The sequence below is a fragment of the Pimephales promelas genome, chromosome 25 (genome assembly GCF_988280905.1).
Source record: "Pimephales promelas chromosome 25, fPimPro1.hap1.1, whole genome shotgun sequence".
Classification (NCBI taxonomy): domain Eukaryota; kingdom Metazoa; phylum Chordata; class Actinopteri; order Cypriniformes; family Leuciscidae; genus Pimephales; species Pimephales promelas.
Window position 1 is genome coordinate 7,839,050 of NC_142793.1, and position 12,802 is coordinate 7,851,851.

The 12,802-nt window shown below is 37.5% G+C and overlaps 1 protein-coding gene across 4 annotated transcripts; it reads right to left on the bottom strand.

Annotated features, from left to right (window-relative positions):
• Positions 1–1,363: 1,363 nt before the first annotated feature.
• On the bottom strand, positions 1,364–11,267 carry LOC120495166 (uncharacterized). 4 transcript variants are annotated; one of them, XM_089127738.1, is made up of 11 exons: positions 8,768–11,266; positions 8,203–8,429; positions 7,710–7,866; positions 7,394–7,486; positions 7,183–7,251; positions 6,837–6,923; positions 6,433–6,507; positions 6,303–6,329; positions 6,001–6,076; positions 3,827–3,870; positions 1,364–1,551 (listed from the first exon to the last, which is right to left on the bottom strand). In XM_089127738.1, exons 2-11 carry the CDS (start codon positions 8,380–8,382, stop codon positions 1,481–1,483), a joined length of 879 nt encoding a protein of 292 aa, XP_088983864.1. In that variant the 5' UTR covers positions 8,383–8,429; positions 8,768–11,266; the 3' UTR covers positions 1,364–1,480. The 4 variants fall into 4 exon arrangements, with proteins under 4 accessions (XP_088983864.1, XP_088983863.1, XP_088983862.1 ...); XM_089127737.1 differs by having other exon boundaries at positions 7,764–7,866; positions 8,203–11,267; XM_089127736.1 differs by having other exon boundaries at positions 8,203–11,266.
• Between the last annotated feature and the right edge of the window lie 1,535 nt (positions 11,268–12,802).

A 12,802-nucleotide genomic window follows, 5' to 3' on the forward strand; every position in this document is an offset into this window, starting at 1 on the left:
TTTAAAGTCATTGCAATTCAACAGTGACTGACTGTTATTGAGCTGAGCCCCATTTCATACATAACTTGAACCATGTTTGAGAGACAAAGAAAGAGCCCTATTTTAACATCTAAAACATAAAAACATGAAACAGTAACTTTGTGGCCGGACCTTGGGTGCTGTTGCTATTATAGCCTACCAACGGGATTCTTGGGTGCAACGCAAATCTAAAATGAAGTAGCTACATTGTTCATAGGTGTGGTTTGGGCCTAACATGAAATAAACCAGATCAGAGCGACATCTCACTATCCCTTTAGGAGCAGGTGCGCTTTCCAATTATTATATTGGAGGATTTTCCATGCGTGTGCAAGGAGCACTTCACAAGCGAGGAGAGCAACGTTCTCGTCAGGGCTGGAAAAACACGTGGCATTGTATGGGGCCCATCTCCCATAGCAACCCACCCAAATTAGCTTTGTTCAAACAGGCGTATAAAAATTTGGATGAATGTGTAAGCTAGATTTATGCCTGTTTTTCACATCTTCATGGACACAACAATGATTCCCCTCATTTGTGAATGTTTCCTTGTAAAAATGTTCATGGTTTTATAAAAAATGAAAACTGCTGCATCTGTGTGTACATGAGAAAAGCAAAGTGTATGCTCGTTGTGCACACGCTACATTGATTATGGCCAACCAGGTGCCCTTAAAATAGCATGAATAACATGCGCAACTCGCCACTGACTTTAGACTAGGCTTTTCCTGTTGAGTGGCGTGATTGTTTTCTAAACCTGTAAATTAGCTCCAGGGAATGTTTGCGTCTGTGGAGGGAAAAGTCTGCTGTGTGCAAAATAGGAATGATACATGCTGTACAAAGTCAATTGCGCTGGGTGCAAGATAGGGCCCCAAGTTACTGTCCGTCAACTGCCCACAGCCTGGCTGCAGTGTCCTTTTTTTACCTGGCAACACACCCGGGCCCCAAGTTCCCATTTTAGAGACCAAAGTAAACATTTGTTACTTAACAGCACAAACTCTTCTGCAATGTAACCATTGGTACAACAAATGAAGACTGGTGTGCGACTTGAACGGGACGTTATATAGTGTGTACCAGTCTTTGACAGATGGAGGAAGGAATCAAATGAAATGGATTCCCAATAATAACAGTCAACATACAAGAGATTAGAAAAAAAACTGTCATGTGTAATACAAATGTCCCCAGTCCTTCATACCAACAAGCCCAAATGCTGTTAGTATGATGCCTACTAAAAGAAAAGCTTAGTATATTTATTGAAGTCTTCATGTACATCCTATTATTAAAATTACTACACAAAGATCTCTGCTAGGTCACATGAGTGGGAGTGATGTCTGTTAGACATGACACGGAAAAGCTTAGTAAATACAAATCTTTATTAAAACAATACAAACCTACCAAAAAAAAAATGAACAAAATATCATAAAAAACAATCTAGCCAAGGATCAATTTGGATTTAACTTTTGTGTAGGTATTATGACAGAAACAAAATAAAACTGGAGTGAGTATCAAGCCATCTGCCAGGTTGGAGGCCAGGTTTTCCCGCTAAAAAATACAAGAGATAAATGGTTAGTGAAAAAGGTATGAATAATGACTTAACATTCAATGCTGTAACATCTACACTACACGATTACACAATAATAGAGTACAGTAATTAAGATGAAAGACAAGGTATTCAATAGGAGTGATGTTAAAGGACAACTCCGGCGCAAAATTAATTACACATTGGTACATAGTCAACCGTTCCCTGAGATTTGTTTTCATGATTAGCAAATGTAAAGAGTTGTATCTCTAAAAACTGTTTAGCTTATAATGCTAGTTTATAGGGCTTAGAGTAATGAAAATAAAAAAAAACACTAGTTAATACCACTTACAATGCTCAAAATAGCCCCACACTAACACGGTAGCATAATCAGGGTCCCTATATGCAAAACGAAGCATTGAGAACTAGAATTTGAGAATAGAAGAGAATAAGAAGATACTTTATAAAGACAGTTCACTTTGTGTATACAGACAGGAGCCATCTTTGGAAAACAGTCTTGACAATCGAACCACGAACACCGAGCCAAATGCGCCGGTGAGATGTGAACGAGCCAAAACTTGGCTCAGCGTTCATGGTTCGACTGCTCGAGACTGTTTTCCAAAGATGGCTGCTGCCTGTATACACGAAGTGGACTGTCTTTACAAAGTTTCTTCTTATTAAACGCTCTGTACACTTACGTTCTCAATGTTTCGTTTTGCATGTATGGACCCTCATTATGTTACTGTGTTAGTGTGGGGCTATTTTGAACCTTGTTAGTGGTATAAACTAGCGATTTTTATTTTCATTACTCCATATGCCCCATATACTAGCATTATAAGCTAAACAATTTTTAGAGATAAAACTCTTTACATTCGATAATCATGAAAACAAATCTCAGACAACGGTGACTATGTACCAAATGTGTAAGTAGACCAAAACTTCATTTTGCACCAGCGTTGTCCTTTAAGATTAACCATAGGCTTGAAAATAGCACCTAGAGTTTTTTAATAAACAAAGAAAAAATTCTAGACAACACCATTTACAACTGTTAATTCATAACCTAATCAAATTAAGATAGTTGTACATAGAGTATACAGTAGTATAAAGTAGATTGCAAAGACTTAAAAACTGAATTTTTATAATGCAATCTTGTCTGGCCTCGCTTAAAGCCAATCTAGCACTCAGTGATAGTAGGGTTGGTAATGAATAGTCAAGGGTGTGGCAAACACAACTTTAGGTATATCCATTACAACTATCAATTGGCTATAAGTCAATTGTTCTTATTCAGCAGTTCCCTTTGAATCTACAATGTCAAAATACACTTGAGACATATTTATTTTCCTTTTTTTTTTATTTTTGGCTCAATGTCATCTGTCAAACACAGTGGTTCTAACCAACTGGTTTAGTTGCTTGCCATGCATCGTGTTGTCTTTGAAGTTGCTGGAAGGTTTGTTTTGTGCATTGCAATGTAAAAAATGTGGTATACTAAGGCTACGTTCACACTGCAGGCTGAAAGGGACCAATTCGGATTTTTTTGACCATATGTGACCTGTATCTAATCTTTTCATGACAGTCTGAACGACACAGATCCGATCTTTTCAAATGCGACCCAGGCCAATAGGGTATGTGGTCCAAATCCGATATGTATCCAATCTTTTGAAATGCGACTTCAGTCTGAACGGCCCGGTCACATGTATCCGACCCGCACGTCATTGATACGCGACAAACGTCATAATTGTGCTTTCAAGTAGGCGGGAATAAGAAGATAAACAACAACTATAGGGGACGATGCTGAGACTAGTCAATGGAAGTAAAGCGAGGTTTATGATTTAATTAATATTTGGGGGGACAGCTCTATTCAGGCCAAACTCGAGGGCTCTTATCAGAACTTCTGCAAACAAGTACTCTTCTGTGCATGCGGGTCAATTCTGGGTCATTTCACGTTCACACAGAAGATCACAAAAGGTCGCAATTAATTGGAAATGTGAACGGCCTTGCAAATTTTTTATTTTTATTTTTTTATAAGCCCAGCTGCACTACTTCCTGAACTTCAGCCAGCTCCTTGTTTCCTGTCTGCCATTATTCGACAAATTAATTAATTCAGGTGTGCTTGACCTCAGTAGTCATGGCAACAATAATCAGGCACACCTGAATTAATCAAGTTTGGCCAATAATGGCAGACAGGAAACAAGTAGCTGGCTGAAGTTCAGGAAGTAGTGCAGCTGTGCATAAGGTCAATTGAGCCCCTGCAGTGTGAACGTAGCCTAAGGGTGAACTGTCCAAGCAAGGGTACCATACCATAGATCGCAGGGCATCCAGTCGTACAGGAGTTCGGTCTTCCCCTGTGGAAGACAAAAAAAAAAAAAAACATGAAAATGTGTAACATGAAATATTGGATACAGATTTACAATGTAAACTTAAAAGGAATGATTTGGATTGACATTTGATCAGTTTTCAAATAATTTCAGTAATTATTGTAAGAGGAAAACCCCTCGAGATGTGACATCTAGTTTTCGAGTTCTCTAATGCATGATTGTTATAGAGAATGCACCAATAAAAGGGTTTCCCTACACAAACAATTTCTAACCCAATTTAGTGTGCTTTTCAATAATTTATCTAATAAAACCTTTGCCATCTTCCTTTGTGTGCCAGTTTTCTAAAAACTTCTAAAAACCTTATTACATTTTGTTGTACTTATTTGGAAATGAGACATTTGTACCATTCACTCTGAGACATTTTAAATGATACTAAACATAATACTCAATGATAATCATTCACATTATAACCATATGTTTCTTGAGAGAGAATGAAATGCAGATTAGGTGAGACTGTATGAGGGGGAGGTCAAATGTTCATTTCCAGCAAGGTCCTTTGTCTTTCTGAGCAGTGGTCGTTTTTTAACCAGTTTTTTTTTAACCAGTCTTCCACGACTACCGGTAAAAATAATAGGAACGAGAATATTTCCCAGAACAACAATCAGGTCCATGTTCTGATTACTTGCAGGCAATAGTCTGTCAGGATAGCAAACATCATGTAGTTAACAGGGAAGAGGGTTCCTTTCTCCACATCAAATACTGTATAAGGACCTTTAAAGGATATTTCTAGGCATTTAAAAATAAATATTTAGAGACATGGATCAAGGGCAAATTTTATCCAAGGGACAACTAAGAATTCCCTGGTGATACAATTGGCTTTATGCCCAGCTGCACTACTTCCTGAACTTCAGCCAGCTTCTTGTTTCCTGTCTGCCATTATTGGCCAAGCTTGATTAATTCAGGTGTCTGATTATTGTTGCCATGACTACTGAGGTCAGGCACACCTGAATTAATCAATTTGGCCAATAATGGCAGACAGGAAACAAGGAGCTGGCTGAAGTTCAGGAAGTAGTGCAGCTGGGCATAAAGCCAATTGGCACTATTTGTTCTGTCATGTTTCCTTGTCTGTGTTCCCGTCTTTTTCCATGTTTAGCAGTTCCCGTTATGTCTATTAGTCTTACTAGGTGTCTCTGATTAGCCACTCTCCTCATTATCTCGTTTAGCTTGTTTGCCTTTGTATTTAAGCCATGTGTCTAGCTCAGTCTTTGTGTGTTCTGGATGTTGTTCTGTTGCATCTTGTCAGTTTTGTTCTGGAGTCTTAGCCTTTGTCATAGTTCAAGTTTATTCTTAGTCTTAGTCATTGTTCTAGTTTATTTAATAAAAAACTGCTGCATTTGGATCCTGCTTCCTGCACTGCATTATAACAGATACAGTGGTTAGGTTTGTTGACATCTAAGCAGATGTTGCAGGTCCCACCTATTAAGGTACACTTTAATTTAATTTATGATGCTAAGTAACTTGAACATGGTTCAGTGGCATGTTGCTTATAAAGTGTCTTGGGCCTTGAGTAGTGTGCCCAAGAAGGAGCACTAGCACTCAGTTACTCACACCCCGTGATGCAGGACAACTTTTAATTTTTTAATCAAATACCTTTTCACAGTTTTATATGAAGTTAGCTGTAGTTTAAACCTTGCAGAAAAATTATGCTGGTTGCTGGATGGTCTAAGCTAGAGTGGGCTGAAAGAGAAATGGTGCGTTCCAGCATGTAACATACGACCAAGTAGCGATTGGTTAAAGCAGAAAACAAATATCCCAATGGATAGGTTCGTGGGGCCTCATTTATAAAACTGTGTGTGTAGGATCCTTAATAAAAGTGTATGTGTGGCCGAAAGGCAAAAATGGCATTCACAAAAATTTTTTTAGACTTATAAAACCGTTCGTACACCAGAACCTGCACAAAATTTACTTTATAAATCCCAGTCACCGGAAGATTGTGCGCACATGCTCCTCCCCGAAATAGCCATAAATGAGCTTACAACCCCTAGTTTTACTATGCATATCCTCCAAACCAGTTTCAAAACATGCTAGCCAAGATGTATTTTCTGTAGGGAAGACATCATATCAGATAACACAATCTAACTACCTCTCCAATCCTACCTTTCTCTGCTTGTCCGTATTATCCCACGGTATGGGTGCACATCCCGATTGTTGTGGGGGCAATCTTTTGTTCTCACTGTACAACATAAGAGAAATGATAAATAATAATCCAAATGCAATTGTAGCCTTGGAAAATACTTAATACTTGAAAACTTGCTTATCTACAGTATGAACACTATGCATTCAATCCATATGGAAATTAATTAAAACAATAATATGAGGAATACCCGCACAACAATTAAATTAATACTTTGTGTTGATAATGTAAAAGATGACAGAATATCAGATGTCAGATTTCAGACCTCTCTTCCTCTGATTTCGCCTTTTCCCTATATAAACAAATAGACTTGGTTCAGTACAGCACAGATATTTGAAGCTTAAGCATATTCTTTCAAAGATAAAGAACATAAATAAAGCTGAAGAGCTTAAGACCTTGTCCAGTAGGAGGTTGATCAGCCACAGCAACAGTCCCAGCCTCCTGGTCCACAGAAATTGTGGCTACTGAATCTAAAATGAGTGAAGAGACAGCATTGACTATCATCATAATATACATACAATTAGGTCATAACAGAGACCTGAAAAAAAAAAAGATATTAAAGCGATACTACAGAGTACATCATCCCACCATAGCCTTGTTGTTTGAATTTCCCATGTGCTGTTGGTAGGAAGAAGAACAAGAGAATTTGGTATAGCATAGACTACATAGCAAACCATCTGAGACCATGAGCTCTATGTTGTACCAAATTCTCTCGTTCTTGTTCCCACTGACAGCAGCATACAGTGAGCTCAAATAACAGGACTATGGTTGGAAGAACTCAGTCAGGACACTGTAAAACCTTGTACTGTAGGAGGAGGGCTTAGCAACAATTCTGGACCACCCTCAGTCCCAGCCCCCTGGTCTAAAGTCATGCCACTTGTCAAATCTGAGGATGAGAATGAGTGAAAAGAAGATGTTGTCTCTCTAACGTGTATACACAGATTATATAACACACAGTACAATTAGGGTCTATATTCACAAAGAATCTTAGGGGTGAAAGCATCTCAACATTTTAGGAGAAGAAAAAATAATTGGGCTAATCCCTAATGAGGTAATTTTAACATAATTTAGGAATTATTTTGAGCTAAAATGAAATCGTTGTGAATTTTGTGAAAGAACATAAATAAAGCTGAAGAGCTTAAGACCTTGTCCAGTAGGAGATTGATCACCCACAGCCACAGTCCCCTGGTCCACGGATATTGTGGCTACTGAATCTGAGGATGAGTGACATGGTGACATTGTGTCTTATAAAAGTTTAAATAGGTGTAGTGAAAAGACATCTGCTGCTAATGCATATTTTCACAAAAATCTCAGAGAACACAATAAAGTGAAGGCACCAAATCAAGCCAAACGCACCTTGTTCTCTTAATGGGTTCGTTATCTCAAAATTTAGAATGACAGTAGCCTCCTCAGGCTCATGGCTACTGTCTGTTGCCTGTTCTGGATTCACTAGAAGAATACAAACACACACAAAAAATGTACTTTACGCAATTAGGTCAAAATGTGAAAGCTAAGGCAAAATAATACAAAATCCACAAGCCTCAGATACACAGAGAAGCACAGTTGCCCTTACTATTTACAATCATTGATTGCTCAACACCATCTACCCCTAAATAATAATATATAAAAAAAATACATATATAAAGTTTATAGTATATAAATATAGTTTTACCTTCAACCATCATTTTAAAAATTTCATAAATGTTTTGCACACATCTCTGTGCACCTTTGCTCAACAATTCATCTTTAGGTAAGATCATTTTGGCCTTCTTGTGTGGATATTCCACCAGGAGCAAAGTCTTCCAGCCAACTGCGTGCAGCTTCTCTATCTAAAGATAAAAACAAAACAAAAAAACATTTAAAACATTTCAATTACAAGTGCTTTGGTGTGGCTGTGTATGGATCTTTGTCTGCTTATCACAATAGCACAAACCTGGGACACAAATGCAGGTCAACAAGAAATATTTAGCGTAGAAGCAGACTTTTGAAACATCACAAGGAATAGCTGTATTCAAGATTTTGATCTTTAAGATGGTAAATCTGTTGAATAAATAGCTTCCATAAATATGTTAATGCATTTTCTTGTCTCAGTCAAAACCAGAAAGTCTCCCCAGTACCCCAAAATAACTGGACTATGGTGACATAGAACAAGAAAAGTTACTTACCAAAATGATGGCATCATCCCACAAATGTGAGGTCACCTGATTTTTTTTGTGTTGGCAACCCATTTTTTTTTTTTTTTTTTGCTCGAATTTTTCAATCTTTTTGTTTAGGCGCACATTTTTAGGCTGTGGGGCCTTGCACATAGGGCACTTCTTGAAGCTATTAAAAATGTTATTTTGCATGCTGGGCAGGTCTTCTTGAGCCCTCCACCTTTTGACATGTTTTGATGCTGTAAACCAGACAGAAGGCATAATGTCTGTCACAAACATGACTTCAACCAGGTTCAGTTATAATAAAGTTTTAGTAAGTTACTGGATTTACTCCAAACATCGAAATATCAGACTTTGATGACTAACTTATGGTTATGTTTGATGGACGCTTTTTTAGTAAGTAACAATAAAAAACACAACTCAAAAACTACAAGATATAAAATACTACACTACTTCATAATACATTACGTAAATGTCTAGAACATCATACCTCAACAGCAACTACAACAAACAAAGAATATGTAGTACCAATAGTTATTTGACATAGATATGGGTGTAAAGTTACAAAATATCTCACCCTGGCCTCATTAGGATCTTCAAAGGCTGCTGGGTGGTTTTCCGACATGGTGCACAGATACAATACAAAAATACAGACAATAGACAAACAGTACAAATATGAAGATAAGAGTGTATGCGTGCGTGCGTGTGTGTGTGTGTGTGAGAGTGAGAGAGAGTGAGAGAGAGAGAGAGAGACTAGAGAGAAACAGTGAGAGAGAGAATGAAAGAGTGGCTCTTAAAAGTGCCTTTGTTTTCTATATAAAACTGAAATAGAGACAGAGAAATGGAGATAAGATGTAAAACAGCAAATAATCTGTAGAACAGACAAGAAAGCATAATTAGATATATCTCTGAGAAAAAAAAATGTAATGTCTACATTAATGCGAGACACTAAAGGTGAATAGGGTAAAATTTTAAAAATAAATGAATCTATTACCATGATCACCATGAACCTTCCTCAGTTGATTAATTACACAAGTATATAAAAACAATGTATTATAAGTTTAATTATGCAAAATAGGAATTATATCATTAAATATGCGCAATTTTTGCATATAGCTATTTTCGGTAACAAATCTGAACACAAGATAAAGCCAGGTGGAAAATTATTTTTTTTTCATTTAGTTTACACAAGATGGAAAAAGACTAGATGGATTTCAGGATAGGGCCTAACGTTAACATTAGCTATATGCTTTCATCTCACTTTTCCATCACAAAAAAAAAATAAATAAACGATTTTCACTATATTTCTTTGGTGTACATGGTGCTACATAGGATGATATGTTGGTAACATTACTGAAGAATGACAAAAAAACTAATTTTGAGAAAACGTCTTTTAAATATTTGTAAAAATGCATACTTTTTTTTTAGAGAAAAACAACTAGCAGCTAACGTTATTTACAGACACGATATCATGTCAAATATTTAGCAATGAACAATAGCCTACAAGCGATCTAAAACGCATTAAAACTTATATTTCAACATTTATATTTAGTAAATAAGTAGCAGGTCTGAGATACATACCGATTGGTAGAGGGGATCCTCGCAATGACGGAAAAACCGCGAAAGTGCCGTGGGGTCGCCGCCATGGCAACACGTCCGATTTAACATTAATTTATTATAAGTCTTTATCATTTTTTTCGTTGTCTGTATATGCCTATCTGTCAATTGAGTAAATTAAAGTAAAAAAAAATAAAATAAAATAAATTAGTCCAAATATTATTTACACCAGGCTGATGGATGGGGAGTTTGATTGATCGAGCCTGCCAGTTATCCGTGTGTCCATCACGGATTCAGAATTTGACAATGTGGAAAACTGTTATACACAAAATGATCAGGGGAGATAATATGTTCACAGTTTAATGAGGCTACATTTCATCGCAAACACAGACAACTCGAATAGCCTAAAGTGTCAAAATCAGCAATCTCCAGTGAAGGTGAAACAATCTGTGGCGACCACCAAATATTCCGTAGTACGGTCACGGAAGAAACCCGTGGTCCCATCACGGAAGAATCCGTGGTGCCGTCACAGAATTTGTCAATAAGCAAAAGGCTATAGAAACTGGTCAGGGGGATAAGAAGTTCACAGTTTAATTAGACTACATGCATCACAAACACGGACAACTTGAATAGCCTAGTGTCAAAACCAACAGCAATATCGTCCAGTAAAGGTGAAACAATCTGTGGCGACCACCGAATATTCCGTAGTACGGTCACGGAAGAAACCCGTGGTCCCATCACGGAAGAATCCGTGGTGCCATCACAGAATTTGTCAATAAGCAAAAGGCTATAGAAACTGGTCAGGGGAGATAAAAGGTTCACAGTTTAATTAGACTACATGCATCACAAACCCAGACAACTTGAATAGCCAACCTGAAGTATCAAAATCAGCAGCAATATCGTCAAGTAAAGGTGGTCGACCACCGAATATTCCGTGGTACGGTCACGGAAGAAACCCGTGGGCCCATCACGGAAGAATCCGTGGTGCCATCACAGAATTTGTCAATAAGCAAAATGCTATAACTGGTCAGGGAAGATACAAAAGTTCACAGTTTAATTAGACTACATGCATCACAAACCCAGACAGCTTGAATAGCCAACCTAAAGTATCAAAATCAGCAGCAATATCGTCCAGTAACGGTGAACCAATCTGTGGCGACCACCGAATATTCCGTGGTACGGTCACGGAATTCAGGGTGACCAGACGTTATCCTAGCGATCAAACGACGACAGAACAATGCAATATCAAGTTAAAATCAAATATGTAAAGTAAAGTACTTTAAGTAAATTCAGAATATATCTTTCCAAATTATAAAACGACGTCAATTGGGGGAGCGCGCAGGTATTGTAACAGCCCGTGTGTAGACCACGGATGCTGCCTGTCATTGACTTACATAGGCATCAATTCCGTGGGCACATCACGGATTTTTTGGCAAATCCGTGACACTGCAACGGATTTTGAGTTAAGAGTCCGTGTTCATTTCACGGAATTCTGTGAGATCAGGTTGGTGAGAAACCTTTGGCTTAATAAAGATTGTTACTCCTTTGAAACTTATCTTTGTCTCCGGGTCCTCTGTTGTGTGCCTGTGGTGTCGGCTCCTCACGGTGGTGACTCAGTTAGAGGGGGGGTGGTTGGTCACCCGAGCGTTCCTCCCCTCGACCTGTGACATATTCTTCGGATGTTCATGCCTATTCCACTAGGCGTTGTAAAGATTTGTATCTTGCCTTTTGTAGAACTACAGCTAATCAATCTACACTGAAATACAGAGGGAATTCCCTCTGGAATCATTTGGACCCTGTTTTAAAGACTAAAATCACTATAAACACTTTTAAAAGAGAGCTGAAAAAATGTTAACATAGCCTATAATTAAGTTTATTTTGTTAATTTGTAGTATTGACATGATTGATGTATTGATTGTATTGTCTTGCTTGATCATGTCATTTTATGTCCATTTTAATGAGATTTTGGGGAAGTGGTTTTATAAGACCTCATGGTCTTCTCACTTTCTCCCGCACAGTTTTGTTTTTGTTTTTCGTTAATGGGTTTGTAAAGTTGTATTTTAAATGTTATATTTGCAAATAAATAAAATCTAAAAGCTCGCGTTCTTAACGTGCGCTTTGTGGTCACGGAAAATGCGCATGAGAAACTCACGGTTTTGCAGCAAAACGTGCGCCTTCGACGTGTGATCTGCTATTTAAACGAGATTGTTTCTGTCTGCAGGTGTTTTATGCCTCAGAAGTGTTTTTGTAATAAGAAAATAAAAACAAATCTCGGCTTCACGTTCACTGTTGTTGTTGTTTGGTTTTTTTTTTTTATTATTATTATTATTATTTCAGCACCTTGGACAGTCCCTAATCCCTTGTTCGAGACATATATCGCAAATTTTCCAGTTGTATTTCCAGTAACACTTTACAATAAGGTTTCATACATTATTTATTTTAAAAAAAATGGCTTATGTCGTTTTAGTTTATTGTTCATTATTAGTTTCTTAGGTTGTTAAACCTAAGACGAACTCTTTCATATTGCGCTGCATTACTGTCAGTGTTGTTGACTACCGGTATTACTGATGGTAAGGTTGCACTGTTGACGCCTCGCGCAGCCTCTCGAGCAGAAATCTACACAATGAGCGCAGCACACACACAAACACACTCAGTTAACAACATACATAGGCTACTGACAATAAAAATCTAAATGTGGAGTTTTATATTTTTAGCATTTGTTAAGCAACATCATCTATTTTTCATGAACACCATTCTTGAAATAATCAGCCGTTTGAAAGAATAGTTTGAATGAATTAATCAATGTCTCACTCATCAAGACGGTCGCTTGCCAGTCTGCCACCACCTACTGGCGGTTTAGTGTTGAATGTTTAAAAGTAGCATCATTCTTTCCAACGTTTCTTATATGTAAATTAAAATCAATTTCATAACATTATTTTATGCAATTGTATTTTTTTTTGTGTAAATGATTTAATTTGATCAACCCCTAGGTTAACAGCCATATAGTGTCTTATTATTCGAAATAATTGAGTTTATTGATCGAATTTAGGAATTT